Below are 20,015 nucleotides of genomic sequence, written 5' to 3'. Positions count from 1 at the left end.
ACCTGCTTGACCACGTGACCTCCTGCCCACGTGGCAACCACATGGCGCCCATATGGCCCCCACCGGAAATCCCGCCCTCACCGGAAGTCCCACCCACCTGTCAAAAAGTTTGATGAAAGGGTGTACTTAAATTCTCTCCCCTACACATAACCCATTCTAAAATGGCCAAACTCTAACACTCAGTAGTTTAATCTAACCTCCCCACAACCCCGCACCATTCCACACCCTCTGTGAAGTGGAAGTGCCTTGAGACGACATGTGTTGTTAATTGGCGCTATATAAACAAAACTGAATATAATTGAATAGGTAAAATTATCAGGCAGCATAGGATAAATTTTCATTGTTACACTGATGATACTCAGCTTTACTTATCCATAAATCCTGATGTGTCCAACCAGTTAGATAGACTACAAGCATGTCTTGAAGACATAAAAACTTGGATAACTTTAAATTTTCTGCTTCTAAATTCAGACAAGATAGAACTTATCGTCTTTGGACCGGAGTCTTTAAAAAGAAACTGCTTAGTCGATCACTTAACCTGGATGGCATTAAATTGACTTCCGGTAATAAAGTAAAAAACATTGGTGTTATTTTTGACCAGGACATGTCATTTAAATCCCATATTAAACAGGTTTCTAGGATTTCCTTCTTTCACCTCCGCAACATTGCCAAAATTAGAAATATTCTATCCAGGAGAGACGCTGAAAAACTAGTCCATGCATTGGATACTTCAAGGCTGGACTATTGTAATTCTTTACTATCAGGATGTCCACAAAATGCAGTTAAAAGCAGTAATCAAGTTCTGATGAAAATGAAAAAGAGAGATCATGTTTCTCTTATTTTAGCTTCCTTTCATTGGCTCCCTGTTAAATCCAGAATAGAAACCACAATTTCTGCATGTACCTTGGAGTGAGAAAAATAGATTACATTAAATAATCTACGCATATAATAAAAAGATTGACGACCTGGTGTGAATCCCAATTGATTCGACATGATAATATTTGGGATAACTGTTACAATACGCTGTGCAAGTATTTTTGTGAGAATCTTGTTGTCAGAGCAAAGAATGCTAATTGGCCGATAAGCACTGTATTCTAAAGAATCTTTATCATTTTTATGTAGAACTGAAATTACAGCTTGCGTTTCTTGATCAATGGAACATAATAGAGGAGCAAGTCTAGCTGCAAATGTTTTAAAAAACTCAATGAGGAATCCATCTGGGCCCGATGCTTTACCACTTCTCATAGAATTGATAGCTTTAATAATTTCTTGATATGTTATTGGAGCTCCAGTGATTTTAAGGGTTTCTAAATCAATATTAGGAATCTCTAGCTGATTCAAGAAAGAATTGATCTCGGTTATATCTGCATTGGTCTCTGATGAGTACAAATTGGGATGAAACTGGTTGAAGCAGTTATTAATAATTTTGGGGTTGGTGGAAGTCACATTAGGTGCTACACGGATCTCTGGGATAGCATTATTAGCTGTTATTTGTTTAAGGTGATGGGAAAGAAGTTTGTTTGCTTTGTCACCATGCTCATAAAATAATTGTCGGGATTTGAGTAGAAGTCGCTCTGTTTGTTTGATTAACAAATTGTCAAATTCCGTTCATAGCAAAAGACGTTCTTTATATAATTCTGGGTTGTAGGTAATAGATAGTTTTTTGTCGATATCAGCTATTTGAGTAGACAACCCTGAAAGACGGCTAGTTCATTTCTTTTCCTCATAGGCTGAATAGGAAATGATCTGGCCTCTAAGGAAAGCTTTCAGAGATTCCCAAACTGTAGCGTATGACATTCCTGGAGCCAGATTAATGTCCAAATAAGCATCAATTTGGTTATTCAAAAATTGTTTGAATTCATTACTGGACAACAATACCGGATCGAGACGACAAGTGCGTCGTGAACCAATACAGCCAGGGAAACACATTTCTAACTGGACTGGACTGTGATTGGAGATAACGATATTGTGATATTGGGAACCTTTCACAAAATGAAGAGATCCGCTGTCAAGCAAAAAGAAGTCTATACATGAGTACGAATGATGGGCTGATGAGAAAAATGAATATTGTTTAGTTGTAGGATTGTGTTTCCTCCATGGGTGTGAAAGCTTATACAGATCAAAAGACAGGAGAACCATACCAGATTTGAAAATTAAACTGTCCGGTTTAGGTCTAGACTTATCTAATCCTGGTGGTAGCACACAATTGAAGTCACCTCCCAAGATTAGACGGTGAGAATGGAGGTCAGGCAGTTTAGCTATAAAGCGGGAGACGAACTGTGGATTGTCCCAGTTTGGACCATAAGTGTTGGCTAAGATGATTTGTGAACCAAAGAGTTTGCTGGCAACAATTACAAATCTACCGTTATAAGCAATTACGGAAGTTGCGACAAAAGTAATTCCTTTTCTGATCAATATGGCTGTGCCTCTGGATCTGTGCTCAAAGTTGGAAGAAAAAATCTGCCCAATCCAATTTCTGCTCACTTTCGAGTGTTCATTATTACGCAGGTGAGTTTCTGTAAGAAAATAATATCGGATCTCAGAGATTTAAGGTGTGTAAATACTGTACTACGCTTGATAGGGTGGTTGATCCCTTTAATGTTCTAGCTGATGGATTGCAAATAGTACTGAATGGTATGTGTTTTGATTTGAATAAGAAACTGAAGCCCCTGCAGCTTGTTGCACAGTAAAAAAAAAGGAAAAGAAAAAAGGGAGCGAGTCCATAACACTACCCCTATGCTGATCTTAAACCCAGTGGAAGATCGCACTAGCCTCCTACCCAAGGAAGACAAGGCACATGAAAAGTACATACTGCACGAGAAAACACAGCCTAAACGTGGCATGCAGAACAAAATTTAACTGAACATTAAGGCACCTTCAAAAACGATTCCTAAGAATAAGTGAAAAAGTCACAATGTAGAGAAAGGGAAAAAAAAATGTAAGCAAAGTTATGACAAGGATAATGGCAATTATAAAAAGATAAGTCCACCAACTCACAATAGTAGCTCTACGAACCAACTGTCGAAGAATAGAGCAGAGCTAGATATCACAAGATAATAATCCAGAAACATAGAACAAGATCTGTTAATAACGTTAATAACTGTAGCACTTGAAAACAGAAAAAAGGCAGAGCTATACTTTTAAACAGGAGACTCTTATCTAAATGTAAACATCTTATTTCATAACAGATACTTTTGATTCAATAATTAAGAAGTTACCAGTCAAGATCTTCACATTTATTCTGTAGTGAGTCAGCCAGAATTCCCAGCCGCTTAACCTTTCGCTTCAATGACTCGACGTCGTCAGAGCAGGGTGTTAAACTCTGTTCAGGCTCACACAGGGTATTACGTAGCGATACTAACTCCGTGTTTATCGCAATTTTAAAGTCCTCAAAACCTGTTTGAACCACCCGCATTTCTGCTTGAATCACTGCCATTTCACTTTCCAAAACCGCTCTGACCTCCGTTTTGATCATCAAGACGAAATCCGCCCGTAGAGACAGCAATAGATCCCGTTTTATATCCTCCACATTGAGAGCCCAGCATCGCCGTCATGTTTTCCACCACAGGTTGAGGAGGCAGACGGCACAACAGGCCTCAATGTAGCTGTAGCTGTTTGTCGTCCTTTAATGCCTTTACTTGCCATTATTTCTCGTCAATGATGTTTCCACAATATTTATATTGTTTTCCATTTATATAATTATGTAAAAAGAGCCTTTAATATACTTATTTATCGGATAGTTCTGCAGAGCCCAACCCCAAGCATTCTAATCCATGGCTTTCTCAATGGCACCCCCCCGGACAGGTGTCTTTTATACACATAACGAGTTCAAACAGGTGCAGTTAATACAGGCAATAAGTGGAGAACAGGAGGACTTCTCAAAGGCCTCCTAAACAGGCCTTTGAGAGCTGGAATTATTACTGGTTGTTAGGTGATCAAATACTTAGTAAATGCAATAAAATGCAAATTAATTACTTAAAAATCACAAAATGTAAATTCCTGGATTCTTTGTTTTAGATTTCGTCACTCACAGTTGAAGAGTACCTATGATAAAAATTAAAGACTTCTAAATGCTTTGCAAGCGGGAAAACCTGCAAAATAGGCAGCATTTCTAATACTTGTTCACCCCACTGTAGGCTCACTCGTTCTCTTTGTTCTTTGCTGGATGCCTCCATTGACTTGCTGGATGCCTCCATTGGCTTCATGGACTGACCTGATGCTTCGTTACCCTTGCCATTTTACAGTCTATACTTCATGCTTTATGCGATCCCCTATGCAAGTCAGAACAACCGATCAAAAATTATACATCTAAATTCCACTCCATTCACAATGCAACCTATGCAGTCTTGATTTGAAAAACATAATTTAACTGACAAAGCAAACAGCTACATGATTGAAAATATCAAGGGTAAATTAGACAAAGGGGGTGTGATTGTAGCCGTGCGCCTTGACCTAAGAAAAGCTTTTGATTTAGTTAATCATGACATTTTAATGATTAAATTATAAAAATCAATTTCTAACCAAAGCCTATTCAGTGGATCAACTCAAATTTATCTAACAGAAAACAATGTGTGCCGGAAGATCAAAACTTCTGATGTAAATTTCAATAATGTAGGTGTGCTCCAACGCCCCTTGTTATTTAGTCTATATATAAATCACCTACCAAATATCTGTCCTCCTGATTTCACATGTCAGTTATATGCAGATGACACATGAATATATTTACATGTAAAAAGCAACCAGCAGGCTGCAGAAAAGTTGTTATCGATAATGGTTTCAGTTTATCATTTGCTAGAAAATTTGAGTCTACATCTTAATGTTAGTAAAATAGTCTGCCTGGTCTTATCAAAGTGTGGAAGTAGAGGAGTACAAGAGTATATATTTAGGCATAGTAATAGACTCGAAATAATCTGACAGCAGAAGCTTAAAAATTATACCCAAGTGCCACAATTCTGTGTCACATAAATTATTGCCTGACAAGTTGGACCCAGACGAGCAGTACCACATTACAGCCAATGAAAAGATTATATGCAAGAATTGAAAATTCTGGATAAAAAACATCTAATTCATGTCACTGTAAAATACTAAACAAATATAAGTTTCTGAGTTGGGACAATATGATTATCTATTCAGATATCATACGCGTGTACAAAGGGCTTCATGGACTGACCTCACCACTTTTAAGAGACTTCATTCAATTAAAGTGAAATATAACCACAAGAGCAGATAGTAGGGGAGACTGTAAAATACCATTTAGGAAAATCTTTTATGGTCAGTTGGCCTTTTCGGTTCACGCATTATATTCTTGTAGTAAAGTACCATTGGAGCCAATTAATATTACTTCTGAACACCTTCAGTAAATCCTTTAAACAGTGTCTTTTGAACAACCAAAATTGCACACATGATCTAAACTAACATGTTTAATGCACACTTCCGTCCCGTAGGGTCTGGCTGACTTGCCAGTTTCTGTCCAGGAGGGTCTCGCCAGCTCCTCCACTCCACTGGTCTGCCACAGTAGCAGCTTCAACATCCGTGTCTCCTGCAGTAGCAGCTAACACATCCTTGTCTGCTGTAGCAGCAACTCCTATGTCCTCGTCTACCACAACAGCTGCTTCCAGGTTGTAGTCTGCCTTAGCAGAAGTATCAAAGATTTTCCACAATACCACCAGCATCAGAGCCTCCTACAGCAAGCCAAGCTCCAGATAATCCAACTGTGCAGCCTTTAGCATTAGCACCATCATCTGCTCTTCCTGATCATCAACATGGCCACCTGCACCTCCTACTAGGTCCTCCTCACTGTCATCCCCATTGGCACCTCCTTGTTGAGCCTTTTACTGCTCCAGTTATGCCTCACATTCCTGATTCCAAGTTCTCAGAGGGGCCCAGGAGGGTTTGGCCTTTGTTCTGGTACCCTTGTTCTCCAACAAAGCGGATTGAGAACGACCCATCCTCGTTTTCCTGTTCCAGAGTTCTCCCAACAAGGGTGTCTAGGCGGACCTGCCTAATCTTCCTGATCCTAAGTTCTCCAGTGAGGGGCTCTGGATAGTCTTGTCTCTGTCTCCTGAGCCCGAGTTCTTCAACAAGGCAGTCCATGTTTGCTTGCCTCCATCTTACATTCCTCTTCCATCATGGTTATTTCTGGCTTCCACTGAACCCTCACGAGCTCCGTTGAAGTTCCTCCTGGCCTCTACGTCGTTCTCCTTAGCCTGCCCAGTTTGGTTGTTTTTTTTTAGGTTATTGGTTTCGAGCCCTCTTTCCAAAGCTGACTTCACCCACCCGGTTTCAGTTGACTTGCTTTTGTTTTTGACTGCATGTACTCTTTGAGGGTGTCTTATTATTTCCTTTTTGTTTATTATGTTCTTAAGGTCTTAATTTATTTAGTTAAATTCGTCATACTGATTGTTGTTAGAAATACTTTGTCTTAGTTAAATTCTTTGTATTTAGTTTTCTTAGGTCATTTAGGTAAACTGTTCTTTCTACTTTCATTTTCATTGGTCTCCCTCCCTCAGCTTCCCTGCCTTCATTCTGTCACAGATGTTCCACATTTTCTCTGACTAGCTCTTCTGGTTAATTTTGTCATTTTCCACTCCTGCTTCAGTTTATAAACTCACAAGTTCTCTTTGTTCTTTGATGGAGTCTTCCGTTAATTGCCTGTTACTTCGTTACCCTGTCCACTTGACTGTCCATGCTTAAGATGAATTCAAAATAAACTCCAAAACCTACTAGCAGGCTTTACAAGGAATTTTCTTTATGTAATGGTACAAGCAAAAGTATGCATCATTCAAGAAAACCAGAAATGGTTTACAGTGCTCCATCACATGCATCAAAGTATTCCGAATTATGGCTAGCTTCCCAACATGCCCCACTTCCTCACCTAACATCAATCCTATTGGGAACTTGTGGACCCTTCAAAAACGGGAGCTGTTCAGTGAAGGAAAACAGTACATCTAGTGCTGTGCAATGAAAAATTTTTAATAATTTATTGAGAAACAACAAATGGCAATAACAATGATTAAGGTACAGTATGCTTTAAAATTCAACAAGAGACACAATACATGTAGTCTAACAGGCAGTACATGGGCCCACCATTATTTAAGCATTCTTATAAAATGTAGACTCTACTCTGTAGTATCAACAATTTAATAATTTTGTGATTGTACTCAAGTATATTTGCATTTTTAAACAGCACTTCAAGAAGGATTTGTACATCAACTGATAGCTAGTTGAGAAAGTTATTTTATTTATCTATTAAGTCTGCAAAACTTAAGGGAATTTAGTGTTTAGTTATGACAATTTTTGTTATGAATGCTTTATTACTTAATAAAATGTATTCTTTAAATTTAAATAGAAACAGATACTATGCTACAAACTAGACAACCTGTAGAGTTTACTTTTATTTAATTACTGGAACCTTTTAATACAGAAAAACATGTTTTTTCGTATCCAAATTGCCTAGCTTTGAACAGTGTGGGAGGTTGATCATAAACAGATAAGTACCTGACAGATTTCATGAATGGAATGATTGTCACTGTTATTTTAAATATGTCAGTCAGTCAGTCAGTCATTTTCTACCGCTTCTTCCATAGTGGGTCACGGGGAAGCTGATGCCTTTCTCCAGCAGTCTATGGGTTGGAGGCGGGCTTCACCCTGGAAAGGTCCCCAGTTCATCGCAGTATTTTAAATATATGTTCATTGGAAAATATTAAGTAATACTGCACACTAATAGTTGCCCAATAATTTAGTGCACACATTGATATTTGCCACAAAAAAAATTCCAAAACCTTAATTTTACTTCTTAAATCTTCAGGCCTGTGGTTTGATCATAGTTTGGATTGACTGAAAAAACTGTAGATTTTCAATAATAAAAGTTAATCCTCAAAAATACAACTATGCACAGTATATGTATTGCATACATGCATTGGTACATTGCCTCTTACTGGTCTCTGTCTCTCGTCACACTTCCCAGTTTATCTATGCATTGGCAGCTGTCATCAAAACCACAGAAGGTGATATAGTGTTTGCTTCTCCTGTCAGCACAAATGTCAAGGTGAACTGGTGGGCCTCCTTAAATAACGAGTTCTATGACCACTCACCCTTTGTCAGCTGCATACATAAGAAAAAGACCTCTGACTGCATCGGGTATTGCTTTAAAATCTCTAACTCAAAAACAACCTCTCAACATGTACCTTAGAAGAATATGAGATACAGTTGACAATGACTGAATTTATTTACAACATATTACTGAATATCTATGTGCTGTCTCTGAAAAAATATTCTACTTGTTACTTTATCAAGAGCAAAACTAAGGGTAAAGAACAAATCTAAATAAACACCATATTGCCAAACATATTCACTCACCCATCTAGATCACTAAACTCAGGTATTCCAAGCATTTCAATGGCCACCGCTGTAACAAATCCAGCACTTATGCATGCAGACTGCTTCTCCAACATTTGTGAATGTAGGAGAGTCCAAAGGAGCTCAGTGGACTGCCGCATGGTACCATGATAACATATCACTTGCCCAAGAAATCCAGTTGAATAATTTCCTTGCTACTAAATAGTTCACAGTCACCTATTAGTGGTGTTGTAATGAAGTGGAAGTGATTGACAGCAACTTAACCACAAAGTAGACTTTCAAACTTCACGTGGTGTTCAGATGTCCTGGAATCCTGATGAGCCCAACCAGTTAGATAGACTACAAGCATGTCTTGAAGATATAAAAACTTGGATGACGTTACATTTTTTGCTTCTAAATTCAGACAAGACAAAAGTTGCCGTCTTTGGACCGGAGTCTTTAAAAAAGAAACTGCTTTGTCAATCACTTAACCTGGATGGCATTAAATTGACCTCTGATAATAAAGTAAAAAACCTTGGTGTTATTTTTGACCAGGACATGTCGTTTAAATCCCACATTAAACAGGTTTCTAGGATTTCCTTCTTTCATCTCCGGAACATTGCCAAAATTAGAAATATCCTATCCAGGAGTGACGCTGAAAAACTAGTCCATGCATTTGTTACTTCAAGGCTGGACTATTGTAATTTGTTACTATCAGGATGTCCACAAAATGCAGTTAAAAGCCTTCAGCTGATTCAAAATGCTGCAGCAAGAGTTCTGATGAAAATTAAAAAGAGAGATTATATTTCTCCTATTTTAGCTTCCCTTCATTGGCTCCCTGTTAAGTCCAGAATAGAATTTAAAATTGTTTCATATGTTCCTAACAGAGCACTTCGTTCTCAGACTGCAGGTTTACTGGTGGTTCCTAGAGTCTCTAGAAGTAGAATGGGAGGCAGATCCTTTAGTTGTCAGGCTCCTCTCCTGTGGAACCAGCTCCCAGCTTTAGTCCGTGAGGCAGACACCCTATCTACTTTTAAGGCTAGGCTTAAAACTTTCCTTTTTGATAAAGCTTATAGTTAGAGTGGCTTAGTTTAGCCGTCCTCCCTCCCTGTTGGTTGGAATAAGGGGGAGTCAGGTTTAGCCTAAACCGGCTCAGTTATGGTTGAGGTGCAAACACACCCTCCATTTCTGCTACCTGTGTGACCCCTTCTCTTTTCCGATGGTTGTGATCAGTCTGACAGAGAGAGGTATCCCAATCCTTGTGGTTTTTAGTATAACAATGTCCATCAGTGGGACACTTTGTGGGGTGCCTTGAGACGACATTGTTGTAAATAAGCGCAGTTTAACTAAATAATCTGAACTGAAACTATCTGTGTAGTTATGCTGCTATAGGCTTAGGCTGCTGGAGGACATAACGACCACTTTCACCCTCTTCGCTACATTCTCACACTACTCTCCAATTTTGCATTGTTTGCTGTTATTTCAGCTTTTAACCTTGTTCTCTCTTTTCTCTTCCTAGAAGCTACACCTGGCCTGGCTCTGTGTCTGCCTGTGACACCTTTCTGGAGAGGGGAATCGTCCGAGCTTCTGCTGGCAACAACTTAATGCTCACCCTCTACCGATGATCCACATAGCCCTGTCTTTTAGTGTTTAACCCTTTCTCTCTCCTAGACATGGAAATTAACTGAGCTTTTACTGTAATTAATTATATGTGCTCTCTTTCAGACTCTAACCTTGAAAACTGGCTCAGAGTTTATCTGTTCTTTCTTTCTAGGTGAAACGACTAAAGGAGCTACATCCATTAACATTTACTTTTCCTTCCCATAGAAAGTACTTCTGGATCAGTGCTTCTGTGTTCTTTTTGTGTCTCTGCTCTGTTCTCTCAAACCCCCAGTCGGTCGTGGCAGATGGCCGCTCACACTGAGCCTGGTTCTGCTGGAGGTTTCTTCCTGTTAAAAGGGAGTGGTTTTCCTCTCCGCTGTCGCTACAGGCATGCTCAGTATGAGGGATTGCTGCAAAGTCAATGCCAGTGACTGTCCACTGTCTCTACATGCTCATCCGGGAAGAGGGAATGCTGCAAGTCACTGACTGGATGCAATCTGCTGGGTTTTGTTAGATAGAAAAACTTTTTATTCAATTTGAATAAAAAGCTAACTCTGACTGCACTGTTCAATTGTTAGGATTAATTGGAATGTATGTACCTGACTGTTGTGAAGTGCCTTGAGACTACATATGTTGTGAATTGGCGCTATATAAATAAAACTGAATTGAATTGAATTGAATAGGTTTCCATGGTTGACTAGCTGCATCCAACCCTTTGATCCCCAACTGCAATGGAAAGCAATGCATGCAGTGGTGAAAGCGCGCTGCTGCTGGACTCTAAACTAGTAGAGATGTGTTCTCTGGAGTGAGGAATCATGCCTCTCTGACTGGCAATAAGATAGACGAGTGAGACAAAAAAACATGTGGTTGACTACATTTTATCAAATGTCAAGTTTGGTTTAGATGGCATTACATTGTAGGGTTGATTTTCAGGGTTTGGGCTCTGCCCCTTAGCTCCAGTAAAAGGAACTCTTAATGCTTTAGCATAGTAAGCCATTTGAAACCATTCCATGAAACTTTGTGGGAAGAGTTCAATACCAGAGATGTTGAGACAATAATGGATGAGTGAATTTGGTATGAAAAAAACCTTGCCTGGTCAATGTCAGCTAATAATTCATTGACACCAACATGTATATTTTCTGAAAAACTGTACGTAACAAAAGTTACTGCAGATTATCTCTTCTCCAGCACATCCCGAAGATTTTCAATGGGGTTAAGGTCTGGACTCTGTGGTGACCAATCCATGTCTGAGAATGATGTCTCATGCTCCCTGAACCACTCTTTCACAATTCGAGCCCGATGAATCCTGGCATTGTCATCTTGGAATATGCCGTGCCATCAGGAGAGAAAAAATCCATTGATGGAATAACCTGGTCATTCAGTATATTCAGGTGGTCAGCTGACCTCATTCTTTGAACACATACTGTTGCTGAACCCAGACCTGACCACCTGCAGCAACACCAGATCATAGCACTGGCCCCACAGGCTTGTACAGTAGGCACTAGGCATGATGGGTGCATCACTTCACCTGCCTCTCTTCTTACCCCGATGCACCCATCACTCTGGAACAGGGTGAATCTGGACTCATCAGACTATATGACCTTCCATTGCTCCAGAATCCAATCTTTATGCTCCCTAGCAAATTGAAGCCTTTTTTTCCTTGTTAGCCTCACTGATTAGTGGTTTCCTTAAGGCTACACAGCTGTTCAGTCCCAATCCCTTGAGTTCCCATCGCATTGTGCATGTGGAAATGCTCTTACTTTCAAACATAGCCCGGAGTTCTACGGTGGTTTTTCTTCGATTTGATTTCACCAAATGTTTAAGTGATCGCTGATCACGATCATTCAGGATTTTATTCCGGACACAATTCTTCCTCAAACACGATGGGTCCCCACTATCCTTCCAGTTTTTAATAAAGCGTTGGACAGTTCTTAACCCAATTTTGGTAGTTTCTGCAATCTCCTTAGATGTTTTCTCTGCTTGATGCATGCCAATGATTTGACCCTTCTGAAACAGACTGGCATCTTTTCCACAACCACGGGATGTGTCTTTCGACATGGTTGTTTAAGAAATGAGAAGCCACTCATTGCACCAGTTTGGGTTAAATAACTTGTTGCCAGCTGAAACATTATCGCCCATACAGTAATTATCCAATGGGAGGGTAGTACCTATTTGTTTTAGTTAAATCCAGGTTAAATCCAGGTGGCGACTTTTTTATTTGGCCAGGCAGTGTATATTTATGTTTGTGGTTGTAATGTGACAATATATAGAAAAGTTCAAGGGGTATGAATACTTTTACAAGCCACTGTAATAAGAGTTTATGAATTTATACTAACCTAGCTCTCTTGCTGCAGCAAGGTTTCTGTGTAACAAAAATCAGCGGTAAATCAATCTACCGCAGTCGTGTTAAGGAGTTATTCGAGTGAAGTTGGTGGATTCATGCATTTCCAGCTTGGAATGTAAACATAAATCTCAACTGGTCAATGGATTTAATGCTGCAGTGCAGCCCTAAAAAAATTACTGATTTTAATAATTACAGGTCCTCATTCATTTGACAAACCTGGATCAAAAGAAAAATAGAGTGCAACATATATCATATTTGAATATGTTACTCTACTCCACTAATCAAATAGACAATAATAGGCACTCCAGCTTGTACCACCTTTCTGATCCCAGGGTTATGGGCAGCAAAGGGCTTTCAGCGGGGCAATTAATGATAGTATTCTGAGAACACAGTGATCTCGTTGTACTTCAGTAGAGCTATAACTCTGGCAGATGCTTTGGTATTTGTGACCCTCAGTCAAGGGTTTATATTTTGGGGCACTGAGACAGCTGCATTTTCCTGAATAGCACAACCCAATTTACACAAATTGCTTTCATGTCTAAAAAGTCTGCATGAGAAATATAGCTCTGTAAATTTAATAGACTGGACAGGCAGCGAGTGGCTAAATAGTCAATATCTAAAGTAAAGTTGATAATTGTTGCTGAAGAATAGGGATTAAATATAATGATTACCGTGATAAAAATTCCTATGGTTAGACATACCATTTAAAATAAAAAAAATAGTAAATTAAAATTGAGATTTTTAGTCGCTCAGTTAAACAGATATATCAATCACAAAGGAACAATTAAAGCTTTCTCATAATTGCTGACATGTTTTTTGATTGTTCACTGGTATTATAGCAAATTAGCTATGGCGACATGGTTCATAACATATCATCATCATCAACAACTTTATTTATAAAGCTCTTTAACACAAGCCACAGATGAAACAAAGTGATGAACAATGGTTAGAAAGGTTAATGAACAGGTTCATTAACATAATTCTATTTTCTTCTTTGTTGAAATTTCCCTACTGTACTTTCACTGCCTTCCGCTTTCACACCCCTCTGGTATTTACATGGTATGTATGAGTTGATGTGTTCATGTGGATGTATTAACTGACATGTCCCAAAAAACATATATCAGTGGTGGGCAGGTACTTCACGTGATTGACTGTGTATGCTACAGAGATAAATTCTAGGATGGTGATCATCATTTTCTTCTGGCATAATGTCTTCCAAAGCAATTAAAACGAAAGGCTGATGCAAAGTAGTGTGTATTACTGTGTCAAATAACTCAAGAATGTTGCTGGTATTCTCTATGCACAAAAAAAACTTTTTTTAAATTCTCCACCTCAGTTTCTTTTGTGACATGCTCCTGATTTAACCAATTCTTGAAAGTAATAATCACAGCACATTTTCTATTTAACCAAGGTAAAACCCAAATATATATCTACAGAAAATCCGCTAAGAAAGCCGTACTATTCAAATGTACTGTACTGATACATTTATACTCACACTCCTTTTACATTGTTACACAGAATAACTTTTACGATGGTTTAGTACATTGCTGTAAACATTGTTTCAAGGATCAATGTTAGTCTCTAAATTTTAGACTTTGTGAAACTGAAAGTGTTGGGTCCTAAATTTGTATCATTGTTCTATAATATTTCCTAATTATCACCCCACATTGATGGCCAATCCCTTAATAAGCACTTAGGTTGTCCATTCTGATACATCCCATTAGTCCAATTATTATATAATAGATGAATAATTAATCATGTGTAGAATATATATAAATCATTAAGACCTCTACCATTACAGTCTTCTGAGAAAACTATTTCAGTCTCATCCATACCCCAGAGTTCTTTGTCCGTGTTGCTTGAAACATCTTGTTTTAAAATGCATACCTGTTTATTTAATTCTGCATTTATTTTGATTAGGTCCTCATTTAGGTAAACTTCTGTCACTCCTAGTTTTTTGTCTAATTTCTTTTTCCCAGTTTACAAAGCAAATAACAATCATCTATGTTCTGTCTTTTAAAAAACTGTGGCAAGAGAAAGCTCACTCGTCCTCTCTGCCAGCTATAGCCTCAGCATAAGTTAATTTAGTTGTTTGAAGTCCACTTATTAATAAATCCTCCATACGGGAAAATTGTTTTATACCTTCAACTCTTCACACCACATCTTCCTTTTTTTATGCTCTTCTTTTATTATTAGTTAAAGTTCCCGAACATAAACTGGGAAACTTCAGAATTCTCAATTAGTTCAATCAAATTTGTTTGCTGTTTTGAAACTTTAATGAGATTCTTCATCATGAAGTGATCACTTTTTGAGGTTCTTCAATTCATCCTTTTTTGTTGGCAGCTGTTATCTGTTTGCTATGTCAGCACAAACAACTCAAGTCCACTATGCCAAGAAAAAAATATCTGGGTAAATACAAATACAGTTTTCAAATTATGATTTTATTTATTAAGGGTATTCAAACAAATCTGGTCCTACGTGACAAAGTGATTCTGTCCTGAACTTAACAACTGCTTCTGGTTTACCTTTGTTTCGTGTTTACTGTATATGTGGGTAATTACTCTCACTGAGGTTTAATGGAGTCCCTACAACCTTGAAATCTGTCTACATTTCTTTGGATTGGGGCATATTGTGTTGCTTTTTGGAATCTTTTAGCCTTCTTTTCTTTTAGCCCTACATTTTGTCAAAAAGGTTCCATTTAAGTGATTAAATGTAATAGCATAACTTTTTTGTATGTCTTACATTGCCCAGGGTAACACAAATTTCTAATAGACTACTGTGTCATTTGCTTAAATTGCTCAAAGACAGAGTAATACCATACCCAATCCAGAAGACAAAGCTGTCATTTAAAATAAGAGCCGGTTTGAAAAGAAAAGCACCATTTTTTAATTTGTGTGCAGAATTAAGATTAAGACAGATTTTCAATGTGCAATTGATTCTTGGAAAGCCAGTTAGAGGATGACCTAAGTTATGAAAAGAATCGCAGATTTCACTAGTTTATTTGTCCTTGATTTAATAAATCTCTAAAACAGTTTCTGGTTTGAGAGTTGGGCTCCCTCATGACATAATGATAATTTGTTTCTCCTTTATGAATTTGAATCAGAAAGTTTATTGTCTTTGCACCATAAAAAAAACTAAAGACACAAAAATGCACTCAAGAACTGACTACTACATGGAGTTCTAAGCATCTGCATGCACGTGCATTGCCACCGTAACTTTAGAGGTGCTGATCTACAATTTATGGTTGCTCAAGCACCAATAAAATACGACAGATAGTTATAAGGCTTTTACTTGACACACCATAACCATAGTTAGTTAATAAGCAATAAATAGTGGCAGAAAAAATTTAAAAAACAATGGCAACAGTAACAATTGAATAACAGTAGAATACCTAAAGCTGTACAATTGCAGAGATGTATGCTGTTAAGATATATAATAACTTATTTCTCCTGTACTTGGGTTAGTTAGTGAGAGAAGGAGAGAAATATGTGATTAGCTGTGTGCTTAGAACCTTACCTGGGGGACAAAGGCAACTTCGGGGGGCATCTCTCACCTCCCGTGTCTTTGGTAGCTGTGTAGCAAGCTTCTGTGCAGAAAACGAAAAAAAGCCAGAAGTCAGGAGTCTGACAGAACATACATTCCCAAAAACAGTAAGCATTCCTTTTTGTCAAATCCAAGGTCTCAACTACATTTAAGCACCAAGTTAGTTACAAATAAAATTCATGTTATATATAAGCCAAGCTGATACTCTCTGCAGTTTGTTTTAAATAGCTTATTTCTCTAAATAAATGAAATCTTGATTATAAAAACACTATGCATTAATCGAGTTACCCTTATATTAAAATTAGTTTAATGATCTCAAACATTTAAGTGTCACAAAAAACAAAAAAGAATAATTCTGTCCGTGAGCATTTTGTTTTCGTTTTTTGCACAGCACTGAATATTCAAAGAGAGAAACATCTAAAACACCCAGGTAGGATATTGGCCCTGAAGGACCAAAATTGCTCACTGCTGAATTAGCGCATGCTTATGATTCGGCCAATCACAATAATTTAGAAAGTAGGTATTCCTATTGTGCCAGAAAATAAACTGACTTGGAAGCGAGAAAATGTCAATCAAGTGTTGACAAAATAATCTGACTGCGCCAATACATTGTCCAAAGCATAGTGTGCAGTCCCATTGATGGTTGATCCTAGCTGAGCCATGCAACTGACTCTTTGAACAGGTGCAGAAGGGAATCTTACTAAGAGTGTGTCCTTCCTGGCACTGTGGAATTCTAAGTGAGGCATTTTCACTCAAAGAGCCCCTTCTAAGGAGCTGACCTTCAATCAAAAACAGAAATAAAAGTGAGAAATAAAGTAACCATATTTGAAGAACTGTCATAAGCCTTGATGTATTTTGCTCACTTGTTCATCTTCTTGCATTTAATAATTGTGTCATCTCTGTAAAAGCTGGAATTTTAGGTGAAACTTGAGTTTAGTTTTTTCTCAGTTTTTCTAATAGTCACCCAACTTGTCAGGAACAGATTTTATGGGAATGTAGATATTGTTCAGCATCAAGGACAGTATTTTAGATTAGTATTTACACTGTAAAATGTAAAGCATTTTCAGTTGTTAGAGTAAGAGAGTTCAAATGGTATTTGTAAGACTATTTCAATTTTGTGTGCTTCAAGTTTCAGTATGCAGTATGGTAGGTTTCAGTATGTACATTGTCATTTGAGTCTGTATGAGTGTTTTTTTTATCTGTAGGTGTTAACTGTCCCTGGCGGAGCCTCATACTAAAACCCAGTCAGAACTGGAACATCATTTTTTATTTAGTTAAGGGTCAGGAGTAGAGCTTACATGAGGATGGACTTTTGTGTTCTGGCAATGGTTATGATTAGCCAGTATGTAATGGGCAACACAAACATATAGAAAGCAATATAATGCCCTAATAATGATAGCAATATATGTGTGAATTAAATTTAGGGTAAGCTGGTAGTGATTAGGAATGATGGTAGTGTCAGGGTTAGGCAAAAAGGGAGTTACTAAATCGAATAGAAGTAAATCCAATCCAAGTGCCAATATGGTTAGAAATGCAAATGAGTTAGAAGCTTGCTATATAAATAAAGTAAACTAACTGTAACTAACCTGAATATGGTGTTAAGTAAAGAAATGAACTAATGTGCAACTGTGGCTTGGGCAACTGTGGCTCAGATGGTAGGAGTTTATCCTGTAACCGGTGTGTTGCTGGTTCGAGCTCTCTCTCTGTCTGTCTCAGTCATTGTGTCCTTGGGCAAGACACTTCATCCGACTTGCCTACTGATGGTGGTCAGAGGGCTCAGTGGCGCCGATAGTATGGCAGCCTCGCTTCTGTCTGTCTGCCCCAGGGCAGATGTGGCTACATTGTAGCTCATCACTGTCAGTGTGTGAATGTGTTTATGAATGGTGGATGACAGATTGTAGTGTAAAGCGCTTTGGGTTCTCTGGGGACTTGATAAAGCGCTATACAGGTGCAGGCCATTTTCCTTGATGTTTATACAGTTTTTATTGATAATTGTTTTTGCACATTTGTTTACATTGTTTTTCACTGCTAATTATTTTTTTTCCAATAGAATTCCTCTAGTTGGAAATATAAGGATACTATTTAGTTCGAATTCTTTCCATTATATTGATTTTATGCTGTGTACAATTGTACACAGCAAAACTCTGCTTCCGCCTCTCTGCCTGCTCAGACGTTTTTCTCCTAAGCTCCCTGCTTGCTTGTGTTGTGGAATTTTCTTATCAAAGTGGGTAGAAGTTGACTCATAACAAGAGAAAATCCGGACTTTGTCTCAATAAGTTTTATTCAAAGGCATTCAGCGTTTGAAGACCCTGACACTGAGGTTAGTCAATGAAACAGAGCCCCGATCAACATTTACACACAGTATTTATACCAGAACATGACAGTGTTATCTCAACACTTCAAAGAGTCTGTGTTTTATGACCCCAGACCCTTCTCGGGTTCAGAGGTGACTAGGTTACCTAGGAACAACCATCTACTCTCCCTGAGGCATCACCCTAACAAATGCCCTTAACCATTAAACTTCTGATAATGGCTTTTACAGCTTCCTCCTCTAACACAGAGGTTCAGGGGAGTGAGGTAAACCAAAGGTCATACACTGTGAAATGCTTACTGCAAGAATTTCCATCACACTTGCAATCTTTTACTCCTAACTTTTTATCTCTTAGCCAAAATTATGGAAATATTGGACTAAAACAACTTATTACCAGCGACTCCCAAGGATTATTATTATTTATTTTTTTTAAAGGATTTTGATGTTTTTATAATCGAACTCGAAAGCAGGACAAGGTGACGCCAGCTAATTAGCACCAAATGCCTCCCTTCACCACAGAGGACTTCGACAAACTTTTACAGAAATTGGCTGTTTTGGAGATGAAAATCCATCGACTAGAAGTGAATGTGGAGGTGAATATGGGGTACAGCGATGATTCAACTGTGCCTGTGATCCCAAACAGTGACAGCCAGCTCAACAACTCAGCCGGCAATCAGAACACTGAGAATAAACCTACCGGCAGAACCCTCTGGCATGTTTTAGGGGCATGCCCAAAAAAACGACGACTCACTGGAAGATCTCAGCAATTAAATAAATTAGAATGGCCAGAATTACAGAGAAATGCCCCCTTTCCCCCGTGAAAAGGAGACTTCGACAGCGAGCTGCTGTCACAACAATTGATAGGAGTGAGACAGCTGGAAATAATGGAATTCCCCTCCAAAACAGATTTGCCCCACTACAGAATGAAAACCCGGAAAACTATCCATCTTCTGAGATCAATAAAAGGTTTGAGAACAACCTTCATTCTAAACAGCCTTCTCCCAAATTGCCAGAGAAAAAGCGCCCCACCAGACCAAGAACCCTAATAGTGGGCAACACAGCTGTGGATGGGATTAAAAACTTCTGCAACAAGAAAAACACAGAAGTCATGATTGGTACCAGTAACGTGGTGTCCAATATCTCAGAGAATATTCTTGCAATCACAGAAAAGCACCCGTCTCTAGAAAACCTTATTATACACTGTGGAGCCATGAATGACGTAGCTAAGAAAAAATCAGAAAGACTGAAGGAGGATTTCACTCATCTTCTGAATATTGTTGGAGGTCTCAATATCAAGGTGTTTCTCAGCGGACCCTTTGCACCGATTTTCTGTGGAGATGATATTTTTTCCAGCCATCTGATGATTAATAAGTGGTTGAAAAAACCATGTGCCACCACACCTGTGAACTTCATCGACACCTTTAATATTTTTTGGGAAAAAAGACAACTCTTCAAGCTAGATGGTTTCTGTTTGAACAAGCCAGGAGCCAGACGTCTCACATCTAATCTCTTCTATTTAGTAAATAATCCGCCAGCAGCTTCGACCTTCAGCAGAGAACATGGAGTATCAACAACAATGATAACGCTGCCTCCAACAGCTCCAGCAGAAACAATCAGCCTGTTGGCTGAGAAAGAGAGGTCATCACAAAAGGTCTCCCTGTCAAAATCCACAGGAGAAGTGGACCCCCCCATTATACCCCCATCCCCCAACCCAGACTGACACCCCCAGTAAACCCCCCTCCCCCCAGATCCCAACCCAGACCGCACAGAACTCTCCCATCTCCCCACTGAGACCACTTTTTGCTTTACTGGATTCTGATAACATGAAAGGAGCTCTTAAAATCAGGACCCAAATGGTTCTGACATCTTCTCCATTCA

General features: G+C 38.6%; 1 protein-coding gene across 22 annotated transcripts in view; it reads right to left on the bottom strand.

Moving 5' to 3' along the window:
* The window catches only part of col13a1 (collagen, type XIII, alpha 1), a 394,128-nt gene that overhangs the window by 353,522 nt on the left and 20,591 nt on the right, over positions 1-20,015 (bottom strand). For all 22 annotated transcript variants that reach the window (XR_007036044.1, XR_007036043.1, XR_007036045.1 and 19 more), the window contains exon 2: positions 15,800-15,869. Coding sequence is in view for 17 of the 22 variants with exons in the window: in XM_047351943.1 (XP_047207899.1) it covers positions 15,800-15,869 (70 nt within the window). In the remaining 5 variants the exon portion in view is untranslated. The remainder of the gene's footprint in view (positions 1-15,799; positions 15,870-20,015) is intronic.

The sequence above is a fragment of the Girardinichthys multiradiatus genome, chromosome 22, assembly GCF_021462225.1.
Source record: "Girardinichthys multiradiatus isolate DD_20200921_A chromosome 22, DD_fGirMul_XY1, whole genome shotgun sequence".
Taxonomy (NCBI): Eukaryota; Metazoa; Chordata; class Actinopteri; order Cyprinodontiformes; family Goodeidae; genus Girardinichthys; species Girardinichthys multiradiatus.
Note: the sequence above shows the minus strand (reverse complement) of the source record. Positions and strands in the feature narration are given on the sequence as shown.